This window comes from Notothenia coriiceps, unplaced genomic scaffold, assembly GCF_000735185.1.
Source record: "Notothenia coriiceps isolate Sejong01 unplaced genomic scaffold, NC01 NC01_scaffold00022212, whole genome shotgun sequence".
Lineage (NCBI taxonomy): Eukaryota > Metazoa > Chordata > Actinopteri > Perciformes > Nototheniidae > Notothenia > Notothenia coriiceps.
In genome coordinates this window covers 161,396-187,784 of record NW_011354913.1, presented here as the reverse complement: position 1 = coordinate 187,784, position 26,389 = coordinate 161,396, and the positions used below count along the sequence as shown (strand labels likewise).

At 41.3% G+C, this 26,389-nt stretch overlaps 1 protein-coding gene across 1 annotated transcript in view; it reads right to left on the bottom strand.

Annotated features, from left to right (window-relative positions):
• The window catches only part of LOC104953838 (voltage-dependent T-type calcium channel subunit alpha-1I-like), a 43,419-nt gene extending 17,281 nt beyond the window's left edge, over window positions 1–26,138 (bottom strand). The window contains exons 1-21 of the mRNA XM_010780862.1: window positions 26,133–26,138; window positions 25,445–25,740; window positions 21,610–21,727; window positions 21,323–21,478; window positions 20,421–20,511; window positions 19,357–19,511; window positions 18,268–19,008; window positions 17,540–17,640; window positions 14,644–14,767; window positions 14,400–14,468; window positions 12,552–12,730; window positions 12,068–12,194; window positions 11,591–11,716; window positions 11,375–11,464; window positions 10,525–10,717; window positions 9,443–9,594; window positions 8,267–8,376; window positions 5,404–5,537; window positions 4,944–5,014; window positions 1,377–1,455; window positions 24–145 (exon numbers count right to left, since the gene is read on the bottom strand). Of these exons, the coding sequence (XP_010779164.1) occupies window positions 24–145; window positions 1,377–1,455; window positions 4,944–5,014; window positions 5,404–5,537; window positions 8,267–8,376; window positions 9,443–9,594; window positions 10,525–10,717; window positions 11,375–11,464; window positions 11,591–11,716; window positions 12,068–12,194; window positions 12,552–12,730; window positions 14,400–14,468; window positions 14,644–14,767; window positions 17,540–17,640; window positions 18,268–19,008; window positions 19,357–19,511; window positions 20,421–20,511; window positions 21,323–21,478; window positions 21,610–21,727; window positions 25,445–25,740; window positions 26,133–26,138 (3,240 nt within the window). The remainder of the gene's footprint in view (window positions 1–23; window positions 146–1,376; window positions 1,456–4,943; window positions 5,015–5,403; window positions 5,538–8,266; window positions 8,377–9,442; window positions 9,595–10,524; window positions 10,718–11,374; window positions 11,465–11,590; window positions 11,717–12,067; window positions 12,195–12,551; window positions 12,731–14,399; window positions 14,469–14,643; window positions 14,768–17,539; window positions 17,641–18,267; window positions 19,009–19,356; window positions 19,512–20,420; window positions 20,512–21,322; window positions 21,479–21,609; window positions 21,728–25,444; window positions 25,741–26,132) is intronic.
• Window positions 26,139–26,389: the final 251 nt, after the last annotated feature.

The following is a 26,389-nucleotide window of genomic DNA, read 5'->3' as shown; positions in this document are numbered from 1 at the left end:
GTGTGCCTTGGCAGTCTTCGTACCTTCATGATGCCATTCCAGTTGTCGCCCGTGGAGACTTGAAATAAGGTAAGGAAGGCCATGCCAAAGTTCTCAAAGGTAGCGTGACGACTCATTCCCTCACATGGGTAGTCTTCGTTGCATACTGAGGATGAGAGTTAGATGGACGGGTGGATGTAGAAAGAGGAGAAGTTATCATGTCAAAAGGTGAGAGGATAAAGAAAAAGCGAAAATGGAACAGGAAGGGGGGAAAGGGTTGACAAAAGAAGAAGAGATTTGTTAATTTTGAATAACACTGTACATGTCACTGCTCCCAAAAAACGCAGAGGCAAGCACCATTTCTGACGCTAAGCTGACTGTCTAAACAAGCCAACTCAGTGTAGACAAAGTCTGTTATCAAATCGGTCGCAACGTGACCAAACACTCTATTTGTCTTTGAGCTTATATCCCAAGATAATCTCTGCAATGGCCTCAAGAAGCAACACTTGCATTTGCCACTAATCCGTTTTTCCTGCCAAGCTCCAATAGGAAGCATCGTTGCCACGGGCTGCAGCTGCAGCTCACAAGGGAAATGTGACAGTTCGGAAGAAATGTCTTCTTACTTCAATGTGGATATTTTAGGACAGCACTTATGTATCAGAATACTGGAGAGTGGGTTGAATCCCCTAATGGCAGTCTGACTGCAGGAGGGAGAACTGATGAAAGGGAATACAAGATGGAGAGGAAATAAGGAGATTTTCATAATCAAGTTAATACAACTCCTCCTGATTTTATGTGTACAAGCTGAGTTTACTATAATGAGTACACGGAATATGGAAGTCACAATTATATTTTCCCTTTTTGGTCAGACTCTGAAACATGCTGCTTTGTAACCGCCTCACACCGACAGTGATGATGTGTGGCAAATGTGCTCTTCCACTACAGCGCTATCCTGTCCTCTCAACAATTTCCACATGTGATGAAGGATTAATCAAACAAGTGGACTGAGTTTATGTAGATGACCACATAATACACATTTCTCTGAAGTTTAACTCATCCACTGTGAAATGGAAGATTGGTCCAACAATGCTGTTAATCATTTATCCAAGCAGAATGTTGGTTGAAATATTGAAATACATTTTTCACAATAAATCAATGTATCATAATAGTTTCAATAAGTGATTTTGTCTTTGTTGTACCTATGCTAGTGACATGTGTCTGATCACAAATAAATGTAACATCCTTGGTTCTCTTGAGCCTTTAATAGACTCTTTCTAGAAACTACCAAAGATCAAGGAAATCATTTATAGATTTGCAGTGAAAAACAAAAACGTTGTTATAAAATGTGTGCTTAATGACGTATTTCTTTTCGGCATCATGACTGGATGAGTACTCACCAAGTTCTCCAAATAGCTCTACTCCTAAGGCGGCGTAGATGAAAAACAGCAGCATGAAAAGCAGGCCCAGGTTACCCACCTGTAACACACACACACACACACACACACACACACACACACACACACACACACTACACACACACACACACACACACACACACACACACACACACACACACACACACACACACACACACACACACACACACACACACACACACACACACAGACAGGAGAACATCTTACCATGCACATGTTATAAACAATGTTCTTTGTGAGAAGCATTAGAAAACAAGAAACATCAACAAGTCATTGCTAATGTGCTAAATCAACCATTGACTTGCTTGCTATGCTCGATTGAACATCACTTGACCACATTTTTAATTATTACTCATATTGTACTACTTTTAAACAAGTAAGCAGGACATCAAATACAAGGTAAAAAAAAAAAAAAAATAAAAAGGTAAAATCAAATAAAAGATGTGCATTCAAAATGTCTAACCTCTTTCTAGCATGCTGTTCTCAAACTCTTCTTTGTTCTGCAAACCATGGAACAGTTTTCCTCTGAGACTTTTTATAAACTGGAGCCCTGATGCTGTTGGGATTTTCTGAGTTTGGGGGTTTGGGACTTGGCTCGGTTCCACCACTAAACAACCTTCCGTTACCACAACCTAATGGTGATGATGATGTTGCATGGTAAGCACTCAGGGCCAAATCTAATCCCTTAAGTCTTTAACACTCCACTAACAACACTGCTCTGCCGGGAATGAGCAAACGCACTGACAAATAGTTACTATAATTATAACGCCTGTGCTCTAAAGAGGGTTTGGATCACTTCACCTGCTTTTCAGGGGAAAGACCGTTCCAATCTGTTGTTGAGTTGGTTGAGGGAAAATGCAGAAACATAATGACAAGGCAAATTCTAAGGACATTTCCCATAGGTTGCTAATTGAATAACTTCTGATGAGATATGGTTTGAAGCAAGCGGGGTTGTAATACTTTCTCTATTACACTCAAGGTAGTTTTATCTTTGTTTGTTTTATCTCTCCTTTATAAATCACTTTAATGATAACATAAGGAAATCAGCTGACTCAGTAAGAATAATCTTTACATTTGAAACGCTGTAACCCTCTTTGCCTGATATGATTAACCTGGTCAGTATTGCATTTAATGAAAGTGCTATAGGGCATGGTGAAACAGGGCAAATCAAAGGCATGCTACATTAAGAAGCATTTACATTTGAAAACTTCTAAAGTTTCCTTTCAATGTAGACAAATAAGGGCCATTACATGCAGCGCACGCTGATGAGTCCCTGTGGACTGAGTGTAATTGAGGTAATTGCCATGTAACCTTTCATTTGGAGTGCTGTAATAATTCTAAAACGGACGGTTTGCCAGAAGTACATCTCCAAGTAATTGCTATGAGGCCTGGTGTACTCAACAATCTGTGCTTGATAATGACACGAGTCAATGGGAGATCCAGGATAAGGATGAATGCCTTTTGAGAAGAGGGATTTAATGGTGTATTCAATGGGGATGAATAACTTTCACTTTACTGGAGGAAGAGGTTTGCAATTCCATGATCTATTATTGAAATGATTTATCTCCATTTCTTAAGCTAAACACAAAAGCTTGTTATAGCTTGGATGCCTTTCCATAGCACAAATGGCATTTCATGTGGTCTCCACATTTGTGGTTTCTCAGCCATTTCCAGAGAAGACATAAAACAACTGTCTCCACTTTAGAGCCAACATGATATAGGCTATTAGTGTAAGTGAATGCTGGTTGCAGCCGTTTCACATCAGTTGCAGAGGAGAGGATAATAGACATTGTTGTAGGTAAAATCACATTTTGACTACGTCTTTGTAAAGCAAAGCCATTTCACTTAACATGTCAATGAGCCGATAAGCTTTCTACCCCATTTAGTCTAAGTGCATGGATCCCTCATTACATCTCCATGTCCTGCTATGGCTTATTAAATATATGAATTACTTGTGGAACTTGTGAAGCATTCACATCATGTCTAATCTCATGAGTTATTATTCTATCAGACATCTATCTGTGCGTGCCAAGATTATTCATACTTTCTGCCTTCCTATGCCAATATGACCTGTTCCCTTGCGTAACTGTACCCATAAGCCTTTGTTGAAATGTCAATACTGTCAATGTGATGTAATGAGAAAATGTTGGAAGCTTGCCATTTCATTTTTCACAGTGAAATATAGGGTGGTATCAGCTCAGGTTAATCTCTCGCCAGGTGTAATGCCTTCACTCTCACCTCAGCATGCACACATACACACAGCGAGACCTCCTGGAACTGTTTAATTAGCCCCAGTTGTAATTACCTTCCCAGATGCCCTTGGGATGAAGCAAAGGGCTCAGTGTTAATGAGAGGGGGATCAATAAAAAGGAAATACAACTAATCTGTTCCCCCTCACCTCTGCCTGCCCTCCTTTCCCCACACCACCTGTTTCCCTTTGTTTGCTTCATGTCACTTTTGATGGTCAATGGGTCACACTGTGTTCCTGCATGTCCATAAATGACCTGTCTGTCCAAACAACTGCCTGTATTTAAAGTTAAATGTCTACATTAAATGCACAATATGTAATTTTGTGCCACTAGGGGCCTTTCCATACAAACAAATAACAAAAGCCGGGGTTTGGTGTTGTTGTGCAAAAGCGTGTGATTATAGGAGATTGTAGTCAGCTTTTCTAGTGTTTACAACAAAACGGCAAAAACAGGTTTCATTTTAAAATCAGTTTTGTTGTGTCTGCCTACTGCTAATGTTTGCTCTGCTTGTTTCACTAACACTTTACAGCCAGTCGGCCTACTGTATGACGAGGAAGATCTAAAAGTGTGGTTTAAAACTAATCAACAACGCTGACAAATGAAAAAGATAATTTCCATGATTAAGATTATAGATTTCTCTTGGTCTGAAAATTGTTTAAAACATTTAGGAAGGTAAGTTCATAACTGAGCAAAGATAATTTACATAAACCTAGTTGTTTTGATACATTTTTTTGCAGAAAAGTTACATATGATCTCTAAACAAATGGGAAATGATAGGGTGCCGGATGCTTTTTGTGTATATTTTTAGGTAATTGAACTTTCAGTGCACTGGAACGATCTGGGACGGCCTAGAGACTGCCCGACTCTGTGGACACTTCACCATCAACTGAACTATAGACTGGTTTAAGAAGCCCCCGCTGTTTCTAACACACTGCGAACGCAGCGGGGGTCAGGGTACTCTCCATGGTGCTGAAAGTGAAAACAAGACAAAGCCAGTGTGTGTGTGTGTGTGTGTGTGTGTGTGTGTGTGTGTGTGTGTGTGTGTGTGTGTGTGTGTGTGTGTGTGTGTGTGTGTGTGTGTGTGTGTGTCAGTCAGCCAGTATGTGGCATGCATGAGTCATCTATAAGAGTTGCCTCCAGGACAAAAGAGAAAGAAAGGGGGGGGCTCATGCTACTCTGGCTATTGACTGAGACTGACCAACTCCCTCTCTGGGATTGTGTGTGTCTGTGAGGAACAAAGAGGCAGAGACAGTGTGTAAGTGTGTGTCCACCACTGTACCTGAGGCAGGGCTTGGACCACCGTATCCAATAGGGCTCTCATCCCTGTGGCCATCTTCAGCAGCTTCAGCACTGTGTGTGTGAGAGACATAGAGAGAGAGATAGAGAGAAAGTGTGGGCAGTTAGGGGGAAATCCCTCAGGTTCAATTACAGGCTTAATGGGAAACATTTAACTGGAGAAAGGTCAGTTCTTCATTCATTCTCCCATGGAACACACACACACACAGATCGCAGTTTCAACAGATATATTTTTAACACACCAGCAAGACAAAATCAAGGTTCAAATGCATTTCACTGAAAACAATTAAAAAACATTTGGACTTGTGAGCATGGGCCCGCAGATATACAAAGGGCAAATAGGTTGTTGCTCAGGAAACTTTAGCTCAGGTCTTTGCACATGCCTGCTTTTCAGTGAATGTGTGTGTGTACATATTTCACACATATAGTATACTGTACTGTACCTCGGGCTATCCTCAGTACTCTCATGATCCGGATGATGGTGGGGTTGATGGGCAGGGCAGCACTGAAATCGATCTCCTCCAGGGTGATGCCCATCACCGACAGAAGCACAATGGCGAGGTCCAACTGGTTCCACCTAGCGTTCACACACACAGAAAGTATGCACATGTAAATATGCAAAAAGGTCTGGCACCACACACAAAAACCAAAGCAAGTAAAAAACTAAATAACGAGGCATGCATTTATTATCAGTTATTATTAAGGCAATTTAATCTCCTTTAACCCTTATGTTGTGTTTGGGTCTCCCGTGACCCGTTTCAAGTTAAAATTATATAATAACTATGCTCTAGTTTTTTTTAACGGAACGAGGCTTCATGATATCCTCCACAACATCTATATAAACACTACACAACAGATTTTGACAATTTTAGCCAAGTCTGAAGTTCTCTAAAAAAAAAAAGTGTATAATTTGGTGTTCGGGTCTGGAAAGACTCAGGGTCAAATTTGACCCAATCAAGATTCATCTTTGACTTTAGACACCCCACCCCCACCCCCTTCATCTACTGTAACAATAATTGTTCGCAACATGCACCTGGACAGATGGAAAACAGATATTGCCAAATCAGATGAATATGGTGGGGAATCAAAGAGATTGAAGCACCCATAGTAGTTGCAACATCTCCATTAAGTACAACATATTTTTGACCTGATGTGACTAAATCACTTTTGCCCGGTGTTCATCTTTGATTGCCTCTCGTAGTTGCTTCAGGAGGTTCTGTAGTCCTCATTCATCTTCAGCATTTTTTGGAAGATAGTCAATACACGTATTTTTTGAAATCATCAGGGTGGCAACACCAGGCACACTGAGTGCTAACACATTTGGCACCGCTGATTCATTTGTGAGAATGCTTGCCAAAATATCTCATTTAAAATGCCAATGACAGTGAAATAACCCGCAAGACATGATAATGTCCCTCAGTTAATGGGGCTATGTCTGTTTCATTTGAAACCTTTTCTTTCTGGACTCATCCACCTTTTAGAAGCGGAAAAAAAAGCAAAGTGTATCACCCTCTATGAATGTAGCCATACAGTCAACTGAGGATGACAGCTGCCTTTGTTCATATTTACAATACAATGCTGCTTTATTACTTTATCAAAGTCATACAGACAGCAGCTCACATGATAGAAAAGCACCCGTTACTCATTTAAATTGACATTTGAATTTCATATCTCCGCAGCTGCCTTATTGCTTTTCGGCCTGTCACACAAACTTTTACATTATATATATAGTGCACACTTACACCAGCCGCAGCTCAGTTATTGCCACATGTAGCAGTGTGTTTGTGTGTAACCTGCTATTCCATTGACCCAGTTCTGCAGCTGGCCTGAGAGTCACCCCGGCCCTTAAACGACACACAATGACTGCTCACAGCTGTTGCTAACACTACATAAAAAGAGACAAAGTGCCAGCTGATAACCGTGCGATAAATGTGTCCGATATCCGCCCATCTCTTTCCCATTTCATCACTTATGTGTCTTCCTCCTTTTTTGTCTTTGATCAGTCCAGCTTCCCCTCCTATTTATTACCCGTCTCTTCCACGTCTTCTCGCTCGCTGTTCGCCACCTTAACTCTCTCTCTTCTCTAAAACTAAAATAAGCCAATGTCATTAAACTACCATCAGTGTAATATATGCTTCCAAATCTTCTTCTGACTTTAATTAGTCCCCACATATCCCTGAGAAGAATAAGACATCCGTCTCGTCGTCGTGCACATTTGGGTGAGTGACAAATCAATTAGTCTCTGGGCTCTGAGTGAATGAATGTGGGAGGGAACAGGCGGGCGCTGAGGTGCGTTTCCCACGAAGGTCAAACAAAGGTGAGTACAGTAAGTTGGAGAAATGGAAAGTGCAGTGTCACAAGCAGAGAACCCATAAATAACTTGGTTTCTTTAAGCAAAATGGTGCTATAGTTCACCCAATAGCTTTTTACAAGGAGAAAGGATTGTCCGATCCATTTTGAAAGACTTACATTTTGAAAAAAGGGAACGAAAAGCTGATTTGATGGTGAGCAAAAACAACGTAAAAATTGAAAGAAAGCTGCAAACATTTGTGTCTTACTGTGACAATCAGGATAATAATGTGTGATAACTGTCAAGATATTTGTACCACAATATGGTTTAGCTAAGTTCTAACTGAACGCCTCAGAGCCGCTCACATCTTTCAACGTGTTTCATAATCCTCTGTATCGTCAACGCTGTTATTCCCTAGTCCATTTATAATGATCAAAGCAAAAGGCGGATTTTTGCAGCCATTACTCTTTGAACTAAATAACTGTTTATTATGGCACTATTTATACCATACGTTAATTCATCAGATTATGGGATGTGCCTGGAGCCCCCGACAGTGGCTCCAATGTTTCATTTCCACATCAAACATGTGATGAGTGAGCTGAGCTGAACAGGAGATATTGTCACGTTTGCTGACATTGAATATTGTTTTGTAATATTCTTCTTTCTCGCATCTAATTCAGAGGCCATTTGTGTTTTCAGGCTATAGGAAAGCTGATTGACAATCATCACGCACCGTCACCTCTGAGCCAGATTTACAAATCCCACAATTAATTGATCAGTATTGCTATAAGAAAGCTGTCTTGTATTCTTACTATACATGTGTAAATACATAGTACTACGAATAAGCACGTACATACACTTATAGGCACACAGAAAAGGATACACACACACACACACACACACACACACACACACACACACACACACACACACACACACACACACACACACACACACACACACACACACACACACACACACACACACACACACACACACACACACACACACTGTACCTTTCTTTAAAGAAGCGACGGAAGCCGAAGGCGGTGAGTTTGAGTGCCGATTCGAGCACAAACATGGAAGTGAAGAAATAGTTGCAGTACTTCAGGGCGAGATCCAGAGACTGGAAAGAGAGTGTGAAAAAGGTGTGTGTGTGTGTGTGTGTGTGTGTGTGTGTGTGTGTGTGTGTGTGTGTGTGTGTGTGTGTGTGTGTGTGTGTGTGTGCACGTGTGTAAACAGGGTAGGATGGAGTATTAGCGTCAGGAGGGAAACCGAAGAACAGGAATAGTTCCCATTTGTTTGCAGAGTACAATCAAACATGCCAGAAGGCAAAGCGGGACATCTTCCATTCGTGGAACAACAAACACTCATACATTACATCCAGTAACAAATACACCAACCATATTTTAGCGTAGTATTTAAATAGTCTAAAGGCAAGCATGTTTAATTATCTTAAACACCCAGCCCAGCTTCCTGTTACTGCAGAGGCTGTGGATTTGTTCTGCTCAGCTGTTTTCTCCTTCAATAAATAGAGCTGTGTCTTCTAAGAGGCGGGAGGCAGGCAAATGTCAACACAAACAGCTGACAAATACCGTCAAGACCTGTGATATTTATCTGCTGCTCGGTCAGTTTGAGAAAGCTTGCTCCATTTTAAATGTCAAACGGCCATCTTATCTCAAGGATAATCACTTTCCTCACCCTAAAAAAAAACAACACAACCAACGCTATCAGGCTTTTGAGCCTTCATTCATCACACATACAGATACAGCTAACACCGCTCTGACAGAATAGAATCAACAGTGCAATCACCGCTCCTTTGTATGGACTCCAGCTAACACTGCCTGGTTACAGCTTCATGGTGGTACCACTGTGTCTTTATAAGAAGCTGCTGTTTGACAGACATTAATACTCAGCATAACATCCAGGAATAAGTTCCCGCCTACTGAGATGGAGCTTGTAGGAGTCCTTCTGTTTGTGTCGTCATTTTGTGAAACAGGCACTTTTGGGAAAGTCAGAGCTAAGTTGCAAAAATCTCTAATTACTGACATAAATTCAAGTTGCTTCTCCTCATTTATCACCCACACACATAACTACTCTAGTGGACCAGCGCCAGCTGCTGCACTTCCTAAGCAAGACACACCAATTGTTTTCATAGAAAACCACATCAATTACAGCTCTTTGTAGCTTACACGAGGTTGATCGTAGTGCTCTAAGGACATGGTGATGACGTTGATGGCGATGATGAAGGTGATGATGAGGTCCAGGTAGTGGTTTGTGCACAGTGTGTGGATCATCAGGCGTATGTGGCCGTAGCTGGCAAAGTAGGGCAGCTTCTGGGCTTCTGTTGGCAGAACAATATATCAACAGGCTTTTAAATATATTCAATCGAATTTACATTTTAAAGAGGGTATCATCAGATTTATCTTTTTTTTCTTTATCCTGCAACTGGATGACTAACGGAAGCGCTATTTTCTGTATACACTATGCTTTCTGCCCTCCCGCTTCTTCACATTTTGTTTGTTTGTCCGATGCATAAATTGTCTGTACTAATAATGAAATAGTAGAATAATAAAAATAAAAAAGATGATTGTGTTATTTAAATATTTCGTTTTCCCTGCAGTGATTTAAAGTAGTTATCATGTCAGGCTTGGGTCAGATTGCTTTGAAATGTAATCACTGAAAGAAATTACATAGCAATGTTTGTAATTAGCAACTTAATCCATTGGTTTACAAAAATAAAATCTATTCCAAATACTTTTGGTAATCAGGCAAACCTTCAAGCTATAACTAAATAACTAATATTGAAGCAACATTAAAACAAACTGCCCCTCTTCCTACTTGAAACTAAATTAGAGAGCTGCTCCAATGAGAGCTTGCGATTGCAAAATTAGCTTTGAACAAGCTGGAATCACTCCTAGAAAAACCAACAGCAATTAAGACAATTACTGCTTGTTTGTTTATTATAATCTGTCTGTCCCTAATTCCATCTCTTCTCCTCTCAACAGCACATCATGTCATCAGCGTTAATCACAGCTCTGCATGCTAATAGAAAGTGATTCTTATGATGTGTCATTGTAACTACAGAGAGTTCTTCAAGCCCTTGTTTCAGGCTTTGTAGTGTTTGTAATAATAATAATCTTCATACATTCTCCAGAAATCCATCCTGCCTCTCCTTTCTTAATTACTGTACCAATCTTTTGTCTCATTCTTTTTCTGTCCGCCAGCTCTTAATGAGCCTCTGTGTTTCCCCCAGCTCCCTCTCCTGTCATACTTCTCCTCTTCTTTTCCATGCGCCGCTGACGCTTCTCCTCACGCCTTTTGGCCTCTTCAACCTCCTGGTTCTGGCGACACTTGTGGAAATTCTCCACAACCACACCGACAAACATGTTGAGGACGAAGAAGCTAACAATAAGCAGGAAGGAGATGAAATACAGCAGCATCCACGGATTGTTGTTGGTCACAGGCTGGAGTTGAATCGATGCGTTTTTTTCAAGATTGAAATTGATAACAAACAGAGAAAGAAAGGGAAAGGAAAACAGATGTTACTAGATGTACTCTTTGGATAGTGAAGATGTGCCTCAGGTTTTTCGTTTACATTAGCTATATAGATATATAGATAGATAGAGGGAGAGAAATTAATAAATAAGTGCACATTCTATGGACTTGCACCAAAGATATTGATATTGAAGTGACTGTTATTTTGTATATATTATTTTGTATGTATTGATTGTTGTGTTTGTTATCTTAATGTGTGCATATGTGTAAATGTGTCTGTTGATTGTGTATATAGGATATACATATTTTATACATATTTGTATATTATATAATGTTATATTCGGGATTGTTGGAAACATCATTTCGATCTCTCTGTCTGTAAAAACAAACTAACTAAGATTGACATTAAAGTTGACTTTGACTTTTGACTTAAGACACTATAAATAAACAGTCCAAAATATTTCTGAAATAGAAATAAAATTAACAAAAGTGAAACAAATATATACATAGGCCTATACATGTGGAAAATATACATGTGGAAATACACATTTCCAGTAACAAATATAATGCAAGATATTATTGTGCAAGAAATGGATATATACGTATATAAATGTAAATGTGGGCACCTGTTGGTCCACAGCCACAGCATCCAGGCCGTGATACATGATGTTGACCCAGCCGTCCTTTGAGGCCAGCACAAACAGGGACATCAGAGCCTGGACAACAGCAGGGAAAGGAAAAGAAAGGGAGACTCTTATCATTATTTTATGGACAATTGTCTTTCCTGTTTCTTATTTCCTGTTGCACAGCAGACATGCAATACACAGAAATGTCACACAAACCTGCCCCAGGTTGTCAAAGTTGTACTTGTGGTGGACCCACTTGTAGTTGGCTAGCATACAGTCGGACTTGTTGGTGATGTTTTTGACGTCGGGGCCAAAGCAGTAAAAGAACTTGCCTTTAAACAGCTGTCAGAAGAAGAGAAATGAAACCACGCTTTTGATGCTGTCTGACTACACATGAAAAATAAGCTTTAAGAGGCTCCTGTGATGAGATGAAAGGTCGCTCCTGAGTGAAATAAGTAGCCGGTCAAAGATTGCACCGGCATAAAAAGTTATGCTATGATGAAAAGGAAGCAGGATGACAATGAGATTTACTTTAGGCAGGAATGCATGTGTGCACTCAAAGCTAAGATGATAACAGACACTCACAGTAATGGGTAAGAAACACATAAATACACCTTGAGTAGTTCAGCAATTTCCTTACTTATAATACATTAGATTACATATTATAAGATGAAAGCTGCCATTTTGTCCTACCTGGACCCCAAGAATGCCAAAGATGATGAAGAATGCACAACAGATGAGAACAATGTTGCCGATGGGTTTGAGGGAGGTGATGAGGGTCTCCACCACCAGCTTCAGACCTGGAGCTCTGCTGATCACTCTGAGGAGGGGAGAGCGGTAAGAGGAGAATACGATTAACCAACTCATTAAATGTATCCATTTAGTAGCGTTAAAATTCAACAAATTAGCTCAACGTCGGCACTATTCATGGGAGAGCAAACATATTTATTGAAGAGTACACCAATGATTAATTACTGTTGCATTTCAGTCTGCTGTGGAGATTGTTACATAACTTTAGAAATGTTGTTTGTGATCTGTTTCAGCACAGATAATTGCTTTTCTGTCATTTTGTTTGGGAAAAACATCTTGATCCATTAAGAACCAAGCTGTACAGAGCTACCATAAAAAAACATTATAAATAAGCAGATGCAAACTGCTTATTAATTATTATTTGTACCTGAGGGGACGCAGTGTTCTTAGCAGCCTGAGCACTCTGAGCACACCCAAGATCTTGGCCCCGCCCGCCATGGAAACCACAATGTCAATCAAAGACACAAAAACCAGGAAGCCATCCAGAACGTTCCAGCTGCTCCGCAGGTAAGAATGATCCCCTACATACAGACCCATGGAGACCACCTGAAGAGAGAACGTTAGGTATGGCTGAATATAAGAACATGGACTGTCGGTTTCTTGTTCAGCTCTGTAAAATAAACAGTCGAATGTGGAAAAATACGAACACGATGCAGAAAAAAATAAAAATAAAGATGAAAGAAAAAGAGCTAGAGGATGATGCACACACACACACACACACACACACACACACACACACACACACACACACACACACACACACACACACACACACACACACACACACACACACACACGTCTGTCAACCTGAGCAGACACAGCGGGCTATATCTGCCAAACACATGAACACATACAATATGCGCAAATACACTCCAAAAAATTAGATTAATTCGAAAAAAAGAAGACTCTAGGAAAATGGTACCTAGTTATGCAATTTACACAGAATAGCGAGTGTCCACAATACCACCATCTATGTTGTTCTATCCGTTGGTTCAGTGATGTGTGTTGCAGTGTTTACGTCCCGATGCCTTTAAGCTTGCTTGTTAACATTTTATAGTAACACCACTTGACAGGCAATGGTACGTTACTCCTCTGTGACTTTGAAAGCGTGATATTGATGTTATGCAGGCATTGTAATACATGCACACAGCTGAATCTGGTGTTTTCCTATGCAGCAGTGGGAGCAACAAGAATCTGAAACTGACATTTGAATCTGTTTGCCGTGTGTCTAGTAAAGCCCCAGAGGCTCGGTGGGGGTTAGCATGCAAACATATCAAGATGGTGGAAAGATCAATGCATGGTAAACATGTTAGGGCTGAATGCCGAAATGTACACTGAATGTAGAAAATGTCTAAGCATGTGTTGTGTTCACAATTCTGAATATATATTATTGTTAAAGTTTAGCGATAATGCGGGACATAGCATTGCTTAGTCGTACAACTCCAATAATTAGAGAGCCACTTTGTGTCTGAAGCTGACTCATAAAATAACACTTGTACAAGTTTTGCAACATGCTGACACATCATAAACCCTGCTGAGCTTTTTATGTGGCTGCAGCTTGTACGCAGCACTAGCCTCAGTGGAGGAGTCGTACCGAGAGATTAATGCTACACAAACAATCGCACAGCAACACACATTACTGAGATACGAGAGGCGCAGACAGACAGAGGCGCAGAGGGGGGCTCGGCCAGGGGGCTGACAACTCTGTGGCTTTTTGACGGTCTGTGATTGGTTAATAATTGATTGTGGGAGTGCATAATTGATGGTCCACTTGTGCCAAAGTCTTTCACAGAGAAAACAGAGACAGTGGCAAGCGGAGGGACGGAGAGAATATAAAAGACAGAAGGGTTGCGGGAAGATCAGGAAGGAAGAAAAAGACTGAAGAGAACAGAGGGACCCTAAGGAGGTTGGAACACACACTTTATAAAGACGCTGTCAACATCTGCGAGGACAGGAGGATGGAGAGAGTGTGGCGGAGTGCTGGAGAAGTATTGCATCCATACAAAAAAAGCCTAGCTGCTAATTAATGACAATGCTTGATTGCTCTATTCTCCAAAGGAACGGGGGGGATTGCAAGGAAAGAAGGAGCGGGGAAGGGGTTGGGCTGTGGGAGCACTGAAGCAAAGTCAATTCAGTGAGAGACCAAAAGAAGACGCCTCTAAACTACACCCAGGACTCATTGGAAGAAATACAGAGACAGGTTGTAAAATGTTACCTTGAGTGTCATCTCGGTCACAAATATGGCAGTAAAGACGTAGTTGGAGATGGTGAGGAAGACTCTTTCCTGGAGGGGATGAGAGAGGTTGTCAGAAAGGTGAGATGGGGCAATTGGGGGTTGTTAAATCTGACTTACTGCACCTTTAAGATAATACAATGGAGTTTATCTCCAGAGAATAACCAGGGTTAGCTCAACAGCTTCTAGACACACATGCACAGACACACTTTTCAGATGGATTTACCAAGCTGCCCTGAAGTATCTTAGGCCTCTCCAGAGCTACTGTGATGCAGTTGGAGAAGATGAAGGCCAACACCACATAGTCAAACAGCTTATGGGCGACAATGGACTGGCATATCTGTCTGAACCTGGAGTAGAAGGAGAGGAGAGGAGATGATAGGAGAGAGGAGAGGAGAGGAGAGAGGAGAGGAGAGGAGAGAGGAGAGGAGAAGAGAGGAGAGGAGAAGAGAGGAGAGGAGATGAGAGGAGATGATAGGAGAGAGGAGAGGAGAGGAGATGAGATGAGAGGAGAGAGGAGAGGAGAAGAGAGGAGAGGAGAGGAAAGGAGAGAAGAGGAGATGAGAGGAGATGAGAGGATAGGAGAGGAAAGGAGAGGAGAGGAGATGAGAGGAGAGGAGAGGAGAGGATAGGAGAGGAGATGAGAGGAGAGGAGATGATAGGAGCGGAGAGGAGAAGAGAGGAGAGGAGATGAGAGGAGAGGAGAGGAGAGGAGAGGAGAGGAGAGGAGAGGAGAGGAGAGGGGAGGAGAGGAGAGGAGATGAGAGGAGAAGAGATGGAGGAGAGGAGAGGAGATGATAGGAGAGGAGAGGGGAGGAGAGGAGAGGAGATGATAGGAGAGGAGAGGAGAGGAGAAGAGAGGAGAGGAGAGAAGAGGAGAGGAGATGAGAGGAGAGGAGAGGAGAGGAGAGGAGAGGAGAGGAGAGGAGAGGAGAGGAGAGGAGAGGAGAGGAGAGGAGAGGAGAGGAGAGGAGAGGAGAGGAGATGAGAGGAGAGGAGAGGAGAGGAGAGGAGAGGAGAGGAGAGGAGAGGAGAAGAAAGGAGATGATAGGAGAGGAAAGGAGAGGAGAGGAGAGGAGAGGAGAGGAGAGGAGAGGAGAGGAGAGGAGGAATGAGTTGAAGTTGAAGTTGAAGAAAGGAAGAAACAAAGGAAAAATAAAAGTTTAATCACACATATAAAATGCAATTTAAGCAAACAATTGGCAGACACAATTAGGGGTGACAATACATTAAGGTAAGGCCACACTCCGCCACAACACAATCTCCATCCAATGAGAATGGGAGCCGAGTCCCCTGACAGTGAATGGGAGCTCCCTTACATCTTCTTGAGTAAATAGCCTCATTCAGCCTCTGTTTACATCGCTACTAATTCAAAACAAATTAAATTAACAACACTCTCAGAAGCACCACACTCCTGAGAACAGAGCTCTGCTGGGAGAACAGAAGAGAGGGATAATCGAGGATCAGACCGAGAGAAAAGGAGAGAGAGAGATACTGAACATGCATTTCTTCAACATGTGACGCTGCGTTCTGCCAACAAGCAATTAAATATATTTGCTGTGTTGATTGGAACCGACGAAAAGATACAGAATGAATTAAATTAAAAAGTTATTGTATGTTGGAACAAACATTTAAATGGCTTTTATTAAAACTGTTTCTATCCAAACTGCAGACAGTAACACAACATCACAAGTTAATGCAGAATTTAATGAATTATCCATGGTATTTAATGTACCATATCCCCCCCGGGGTCTGTTTCTTGCTCTCAAACAAGAGGGGAGATGGTAAGAAATATCAATTCATTTTTTTACAAGGTGTCGATCAATACTCTAATGTAGTCCTTCTCTGTGGATGCTTGGAAACCCGACCTTCCTATCGATGAGGCGGGAAAAGGAATCTGCCCACCCATCCTTGATATTGTTTTGATGAGACGCGTCCTGTGGCCAGACCATAATGATTGTATTACAGGCTGTTCACACTTTGGCTTAAAACCAGCCTGTGTTTTGGGTCAACACACACTTGACGCAGACAATCACTAAATGCAGTGTGTACAACCGTTTTCATTAGCCTCTTCAAGACTAGATGGCGGCTTCTTCTGCCAACAGTCTTTCAGAGGCTATAGCTGGCTCAGATTTAAGGCTAGAGTAAAGATACTGGTGTAATATAAAACAGATAACCTATAGGCATCCATTAGAACCAAATCATACTAGCTTGACAGAAAGACATTTAATAATGCTCCAAAGTGCAGTTTTTTTGCATTAAGTATTCTTGACACGTTCAAAATAAATTCTCAAGTTTTCAAGCATGGTTGAATCTTTTACCAAATCTGTGTAACATATGGAATCAACCGAATAACTTACAATACATAATATAGCCTGAGAATGGCAGTCACGTAGTATAAATGTATTATGTCTAATATAAAAAGGTCTCTGGATACTGGGGTCCCTAAAACAGTCATAATTGTATAAATTGGGTATGAATGGAAAGCTGAGACTCTTTTCAGATTCAATGAGCAAAATTGCTTTCATGATTATTCTAGTCCCCATAGTAACCACTTCATTGTAGTGAGGCCATTTTTTTTAAACTTGACCTCTCTGTACACAATAAGCTGTTTACTTTACAGACACAAACTGGGGCTTAAATGCATTCAGTTTCAGACAAAAGGTTTTTAATACCAGCTCTACTGGTGCTGTTATTTTAGGTCTCGGTGTTTTTTGTGGGATTCTTGACATTATTCAAAAAATTATCAAGTTTTCAAGAATGGTTGAATCTTTTACCAAATCTGTATAACATTATGGAATCAACCCAATACCTTACAATACATAATATAGCCTGAGTATGGCAGTCAGATAGTTCGATCCTAATATTTTAATCTCTACTCAGAAATATCACATTTTGTTTGAATAAGCGACCAAAACACAGATACACAGATTTATGAACAGAAACTCTTGACAAACAGTGTTAAGCTGCACTTCAAATAATGTTCAGGTTCCCAAGTTATATGGGGCATATACTGTTGATTTGCTGCCTCCCAAAAAAGACAATTGTCGACGTATGGTAGGGAGGGAGGGGGGAGTGGGAGAGGTTAAAGAATAAAGAAAGATTGGATTAAAGTGACTCACCTGTTCCGTGGGGAGAACAGGAAGACAGACCATTCCTCTCTGGACTCACACCAGTCCGGTTTGTACGCTTCTAACATCTTCTCGACGCGGAAGCACAAGCTCTGCAAAACGCAAACATAACACCTCACATCATGGCAGAGCCAATATAGCGTAAACAATATAAATCCGAAAGCTAACACACAAAGACAAACAACATTGAGAGAAGACACTGCCCATTAAGACCCATTATTTAAATTATTTACGAAAGTGAAACACTTCTATAACAACAGCTCAGAGCATCTTCCAACATTATCATCTGTATAAATCTCCCCCCCGCTGCCTAAATAGTCCTTTCTAATTAACCTTGTTTCTCTCATACGCAGACTTGTTTACAAATAAAACAATAGGAGTCCCACGAGGCCCAGGTGATGGGGAGTGCAGGCTTTACACAAAGTGCTCGGAAATCCTACACAAGAGAGCGAGAGATTACCGTGTGTGTAAGATCTTGTACTTTAACACAAAAGCTAATGGTTCATTTATTGAGAAGCACAAGACTAGATTCTTGTCTTTGTTCTTTTTGGATGCCGTTACTCTACACACCATCTTAGGGATACTTATCTGCATCTGTGGACTTTGTGTATTATAGGAATGTTGTAAGATTGCATAACCTTGCTCCACTTACTCACCAGGCTTTTCCTAATACTATTAACATTTAATTCCCTGCCACACGCACTAATCGGGCAACTTACATATTCAATGTCATCATCCAGGTCCTCCCGGTCCTTGCTGCGTGTGTTAACCTGGGGGAAGACTTCCGACATCAGCTGGCTCTGGGGGTTCACCCCTCCAGCATGCTCAGTGTGGTGTCTGTGGGGGGGCTGCAGAAGCTGAGAAAGAGGGGTCTTCCCATTACAATCTTGGTGAACCCCTACTAAACCCCCCGGACTGTCGTGTCCACTGCCACCGCCTCCACTGATAACCATCCCCCCAGAGAAGCTCTTCTTCCTGTGTTGAGCGTGGAGCGTCAAGGGGGGCAGAGGGTGGTGTGGCGGCAGTGGAAGGTGCGGGGGTCCTGGCACCTGCAGCAGGTGGGGCAGCTCTAGCGAAAGGGCCCTGCGGTCCCTCCTGGGTACAAAGTGTCCCGGGAGCATAGGGTGAGGAAGGTGCAGGGAGTGAAGAGGAATAGGGGGAGGAGATATGAGAGACTCCTCCTCATCTTGGAGGACATGGTGGAGGTGGCGCCGCGGGGACGAGGAGGCACGAGGACCCCGGATACGAAGACTTCCTCCAACCACGCCGCCAAGGCCCCCCAGGCCGTAGCCATAGAAGGGCCGTGCAGAGGTGGTGGTGATGGCCGGACTAGCGGAGGGAGACGAGGAGGAGAAAGGCCGGCATCCTCCCAGGCTGTTCCAGCTGGAGCGACGGGCCCACAAGGCCTGAGGGTGGGGGGCACACGGGCGACCCCAGTTGTGGTAACTTCGACCTGAAAACTACAAAAAGAGAGGAAGTGCGGTTTCTTTCATGTCCTGTAATTATGAGAAAGACGAGAACAAGTCACAGAACTAGGAGGGGAGTCGGAAAGAGCAGGGCAGGTCAAACATCTAATGGGTTTTTATTTGGCCCATGCTCCATCCTTTCACCAAGTTTCATAAAAAAGGGCCAGTATTTTCAGTAATCACGCTGGAAAAAGATACACCAACCAAAACCTAAAAGATAAGCTCCATAGCAACAATTATATTGTAGCAGCAAATGATTCTCGTAAGAGACATAACCTATAATATTCCCTCAACTGTGTTTCAGCCAAATAAAAACACAATGGCAATCAAAAGTCCACTCACCAAAGCCCTCTGCTCCAAGTTGGCCCTACCAAGAGAATTAACACTGTTCTTCCTGGAGTCCAGAGCGAAAGTCAACCTCTCTCCCGGAAACAGACCATGGGACAGTGGGGACAAGTCAAGGTGCCCGTTAGGAGTCAGCGTACAGATCTTTGGGTCTGTGGGAAGGAAGGAGAGTGGAGTAAAGAAAGGGGAAAGATGGCACGCTCCATCACTTTACAACATAAATGTCCTCAAACGAAGTTATAGCCAGCACAGAGAGGCAGAGGAAGGTTTAATTTACACTGAATCACCTTGGAGGAGCCAGAGACGAGCTCGTAATGATGGAAGAGAGACATCTCTGCCAGCGGTTTGTCTGTTTTCAAACATATCTTTGTGTAATATAGCTCTCCAGGAACCATTGTCATTCCAAATGTATGTTTCTCTTTCTTCAGGTAAACGTAAAAAGGCACAGTGGGAGTCAGGGGAGCTTTGATCAGACATCAGCAGAGGCCTCTCTTATGTGCTTGCTAAATGCTACTCTAAGGAGCTTGATGCAGTGGCTTATTCTTTGTGGGTTCACTTTTGTTATTGCCTACAGGGAGACGAGGGGAGAGGAGTGGATGGAGACGTGGCATCAGGCATGCATTATTTAAAGCTTGTGCAGCTTACATTTCAGACAGGAGAAAAGATGGTTAGCAATATGTGTTGTGGAAATTGGAGGACAGGCTACGGTTTTAAAGCCCAGGGCACAATAAAGCAGCTGATAGCTTTTTCTGGATTTGCTGAATGCCTGGGGGATTGGTTACACCACGACCTTGAAGCACATATATGATGGTACCTCTTTTAGCAGTCAGATTGAAGTAGGCAAAGACGTGAAATAATAATTCTAGGAGCAGTTTTTTTTTAATGTTTGTAGTTCTGATATAAGGGAACTGAAATCTGATCTAATGCAACATGATCTCTTCTAACACAATCTAACAGAGGCGTGGTTAGTTTAAAGTTCACATTTAATTTAAAATAGGTCATATATTCTGTGTAGGTGAGTAGAAAAGAAATGCTGTAAAGCTCCTGGAGGCATTGAATACCTGAGAGATGAAGAGAGTCTTTCTGCTTATCATTCTCCTCAAAATTACAGGAAGACCTGTCGTCGTCCGAGAAAGAGCGGTTTGCATCACCCTGTATCGAGGAAAGTGGGATGAAATAAATTGGTGAGAGAGTTAAAGACATAGAAGAAGAAATGAAGAGGGATGGAGGGCACAGAAAGGAAGAGGAGACATGAGAGAAGGTTAGGGAGAAGTGAGTGGAAGAGATAAATCACAAGCTTGTTTAAATGACAACTTGCCCCTTTCTTATTACCAACTAATTGAAGAGTTATTTACTCCCAAGTCCACCTATTCTCACTCATCAAATCTAGCTCTAAAACACAAATGTATGAAGAGAAGTTGTACGGAGGCTCAGTATTCAACCAATCATATTCCTAATGTATTGTTGGATTGGAGGAAATCCATATATATATATCGTTAATCAAGTATTTATACAGTATAACGACAAATATATACTTGTTTTCTCAATATGCATGAAGTCATTCCTTAAATTGTGCAAAACAAAGAACATGTTTCAACCCAACAGTTGAATAACACAACATATGACATATTTGTACACATTCTGTAACGGCTTTTAGCAAAAGAACTATATAGGACATATTTGGCTCGCATTCCCTGTATCACATTGTTTTTGTTAAAGGGTAAAAGGCTTTGTTACAGCATCACCGGGCGGCAAGACTATTGCAAAGCTGTTTTGCACTCGTTTCATTTAAACGTTCAGCCCACATTGCAATGTTACAAAGCCGGTTAGAAAGCTAGCCACGTTTTCTTGTAATCACTGAAAACCACCCTTCAAGCTAATTTGGCTCAACTTGCATTTGTTTGAATAATGATTAATGTACCTTGACCCTTTTCAAATAACAAAAACAACAAATATGTCTCACCTCAGCCTGAAAACCCTCCACCAGGATGGCAACCAGTAAATTGAAGAGCACATAATTTCCAAAAGTCATCAGAGCTACGAAGTAGAGAGCAGCACAGGGCGAGGTGGATGCCATCCCATTGTAAAGCACCATGTTCCAGTCCTCCTGAGTCAGAATCTACAGGAAATAAACACCATTTTTTACAATATACCCACACACAAAAGTGCATGCGACCGCAGGTAAGCACACGTTCAACCAAATGTTATTAAGTTGCAGGACAAAGTCTTTGTGTGAGAACCCATTGGTACCTGGAAGACAGTGACGATGGCCCAGAGCAGGGAGTCAAAGTTCTTCCTGTCAGGCACGGTGTCTCCTGCCTCCGTCTTCAGACTGAACTTACAGCCAAAGATATGCATCCCCAGGATACTGCAACACAACAAGGAATCAACCAATTAAAAAGGAGTACAAGGGGACAGTATATACTTAAATGTAGTGGTTCCTGTGTTTATGACACCTGCAGACAATGTGAGGAATCACGCGTTACAGTTTGGTACATGTTACAGTTTGGTACATGTTACAGTTACAGTATCACATTAGGTTAGAGAGCTGATCCACAGCTATGGAGCATTCAAAACAAAAACGTTGTCTCATACACATGCTTTTAAATGAAATGAACCCACTACAATCTTCTTTCTCGGTTGCATTCAAAGCTCTTTTTCTTCAGTTCTCTCTCTGTTTTGCCCTCTGCTTATTTGTGTAGTTGCACCCATCTGTTTGCTGTCATCACAAGGCTGAGAAAGTCAAACAATGCATTCTCTAATTCATCGCTGCTTTCTTTATGCAAGGTCTTTAAAGTGTAGCTGAGTGGTACTTTACATTAACTGCTCACTAAAAGCCAGAGTGGCTGGACCGTAGGCAAAATGCCACGTGCTCAGGTTAGCTGGCTAAAGAGCTCTGATGCCATCTGCCTTGGCACACTTATTCTGGACTGCTGTGAAGGAAGCAGGTTAGCACTTATTCACACACACATATGAGATCACACACACTCACATATGAGATCACACACACTCTAGCACACACAAGCAGATTTAGGGTCATAGCATTATGATGCAGTTTAATATTTATTATGTTAAAATTAGTAAATTTACTGCAATTATGAAAATGATTAAAATAACAACAATTCTGTTAACACTATCTTCGTTATCAGTTAACATTGTGGATTGTGTGTGTGTGTGTGTGTGTGTGTGTGTGTGTGTGTGTGTGTGTGTGTGTGTGTGTGTGTGTGTGTGTGTGTGTGTGTGTGTGTATGTGTACTGATAAAAATAGGAGATATTAGAAGTGTTTAGGTATAGGATAATGTTTTGCATTTGCATCATATTATTCAATGAGGTAGAAAGTAAAAACATTTATTTTTAATTGTGACATTTAATCATTTTGAACAACTTCCCCTCACATTTAAGACTGAAAATTGATGTAATTTACCAAATGAATGTACAAAAAAAGCCTTGCTTATGATTACAGTCAAAACTAAAGATATTGACATCTATTTGAAATCAAAGCACTTTAGCCGTTTGTAGTTATGGTTTACCGTCACCTTTGCTCACTGGCTTATGGCCTATTAAAGAAAATGTTAAAGTTGAATGTAGTCAAATACACTGGTGACAGACAGAAAAACAAGTTAAGGTACTCATAACTTTCAAGGCAAGTAATCCTGGAGACGGAGACAGGTCAAAGAGAAAAGCATTGACAGAGCTGAGATAAGGTTTGGGTAAAAAACTAGCCGGAACTCCAATAATTAGAAGTTAATCCTATTATTTTACACAAACTGTGTTTAGGCCTATGGCTATGTCTGCCTGGACCACGCTCAGATATCGTATTTTGTCTCAATACGCTGATACGCTTTCACAGATTTAATTTTTGTGGCAACAAAACAAGCTATGTTAAACGGGCAAAGCAGTGCACAGTGAACACANCATTACTTCTACTATAACAACGTTGTAAAATAAAAACGTGCAATATATGTTGTTACGATGATTGCTACTACATTACGTTGTATATGTTCTACTTAGATGTATAATACTGCTACTTATCTTTTTCTACCTTGAACGTGTCCATTTTAAAAATTGAATTAACCTGTGCTTGGCTCTTTTTTTAATACAGTCTGTATCTGTATTGTCCCTGTTGCTTTGTATATTTCCCCTGTGTTGGTGAATAAAGGGATTTTATCACATCTAAGTAGAACATATACAACGTAATGTAGTAGCAATCATCGTAACAACATATATTGCACGTTTTTATTTTACAACGTTGTTATAGTAGAAGTAATGCAACAAAAAAGTAGTGGAGAGGTGGTGTGAGTTAAGAGACACACTCCTCCTTTAGTCTCTCATCTTCCACTCTAGTGATACCCACTGATGAAAAGCAAATGTGCTTGCTCAGCACCGGGAGCACAGATATCCTTACTGATGGGCAGGGGAGTAACTGTGCCTCATCGCACACACATAACCACAAACAAACAATTTCCCCTGAACACACCGCTCTACCAGCAGCAGCAGCAGCAGCAGCCCCCACCATGCTCTCATGTAAGCTCCAAGGAGAAAATAGAGATTATAATGATACATGTCGTAGGGCCATTAAACACACACTGCATACATAAAGGTACAGCGGATGGTAGCGGGCCGTGAAGCAAACCAGCGGGCTACAGATGCTCCCTCTCTGAGTAAATCTCTGTCGTTTTCGCTGTCAAATTACTACCTGGGATGTGGGATAGGTAGATCTGCCGTGGTTTAGTGAAAGGCCGGTGAGGCAGAGTGGTAATTAGTGATGCAGCGATGATAGGAAAGAGAAAATAATGAGGGAGAGTGTAAGAAAGCAGTGGGGAGAAAAAGGAGGCTCTGGTAAACTGTAATAAGAGGGAAGATGAGAGGATGGGAAGGGGCTTAAAGAACTGACCAGTTGTGATTTATTTCCTCTGGAGGGTAAATTACAGCACAAATTGAAAAAAAAGGGGGGGTGGTACAGCATCACGTGTGAGGGTAAATGGAGATTTGGAAGAGGAATATGTGTAGAAACGAGATGGAAAAGGAGTGGAAGCAGAAGGAGATGTCATGCAAAATAAGATAGGAAAGACCATCTTCAGCTCAGAGGGCTAACATTGTTATTTTAGGTCAGAGACTGGTTAAAATATGTGTTATTCCTCCAGATAGCACATGTCACTTTGATTCTACTTTGACCAAAGTCGAAAAATGCTAAAGACAGGAAAAAAAAGGCTGCTGTTGTTTTGCATAGAAGCAAAGCTATTAAGTGTATGATGATTTTACAAGTCGTCCTGCATACAAAGAGCCTCGTTAGCATGAGCTTGAGGCATGCCATTACCTTAAATGTACTTAACATATTTTTATATGGGCATCAATATTTATTCAGGCGTGTTTCGGCTAAGCTCACTGTATCGTAAGCTGACATTTACAACCTGACTTATTTTTCGCTTATTTTTTATTATTATTCAAGCAATGTAAATGTTAATAACTGTAATCTGTTGCAGGGCCGCTGTATTCATTTAAATATATTTTTAAGCTGGAGTGTGGCACTTTTAAATTTGAAAATACTTTTACATATAAATGGTTGTCCATTACATTGTAGCCCTTGTCAAATTAATCTACATAATATAACTAAGCGGAGGAAGCTCTCTGTATTTTGCACTAGCCTATACAACACAACCAAACTCACCTCAAACATATGTACTAACTGAGTTTGTTGCATTTCCATTGCCAGCAGTAGCCCTCTCCTAAAGTCCTTCCTCTAAACGCTGAGGTTTTTTATATGGTGCATCCGATTCAGAAACGTATCCTTCACAAGTTCCACACTCCAGATTTAATCTACTCCTGTTATTTTGTCCACTTCCTGTTTCTTCACAAAGTGTTATCCAAATAATGTGGTATTCCTTAATTAATTCAGCTGTTCCCAACCTAGTGGGCCGCGAAGGCATTGCAAGTGGGCCGCCAAATAATTCGCAAAACATTATGATTTGTGTGGGAACATTTCATTATTAAGATTTTTTTTTATTTGAACCTCCTTTCTCTTTCTTGATCCTCCTTAGCAACAGGCATTACAGTCCTTGACAACGGTCTGTACTACTGAATTGACATCAGAACTTTATNTTTGTCCACCTTCCCCCCCCCACAGCTGGGGGCGCCCATGCAACAGAGGGTGCCCTGGGCCAGCTCCAGCTCAATTTCTGCATCCATCTCCGCCTCCTCTTGGGCCTCCTTGTTGGAGTCGTCCAGGTGCTTCATCAGCACGGCCACCACCACATTGATGAGCACGAACTGGGCGGTGAGCACGAAGGAGACAAAGTACATGGGCGAGATAAACTGAAGGCTAGGATTGCAGGCATAGTCCACATCAGTGCCATGGTCTGGTGGGCACTCCCGCAATGTGTCCTGTAGTCCAAAAGGCAAAAGAGGAAGAAAAAGGGGTTAGGGTTAGGAGTGTTAAAGGAGACAGGTAAGCATTAAGGCAGCGGTTCCCAACCTTTTCCAAATCAGGGCCCACTTAAGAATCTAAAACAATGTTGCGGCCCACATTCAACCATAAACATTACGGAGGCTAAATAAAGTTCTGATGTCAATTCAGTAGTACAGACCGTTGTCAAGGACTGTAATGCCTGTTGCTAAGGAGGATCAAGAAAGAGAAAGGANGAAAGGAAAAATGAAAGTAAGAATTTTGGATGATCAAAAACAACTTAATTATATCTTTGCAACAAAGTACTTTAATAATTCAGAATTCCAGGTATTCCTCAATTAAGTTGTTTTTGATCATCCAAAATTCTTACTTTCATTTTTCCTTTCTTACTTTTTGAATAAAAATCATTTTTGTGTCGCTACCTTCTAAGGGACAACATTGGTCAAAAATGACCCGTATTGACCTGCAATGTTATTTCATGCATGTGGGTGAGTGTTTCTTTTTCTATATTTTTGGAAATCAATGCATATAATCATTTAATATTCCAAGTATTCATTGAATATCTTGTTTTTGATCACCACACATCATTATTTTTTTTTATTAATGTATGAATTAAAATAGTTTTTG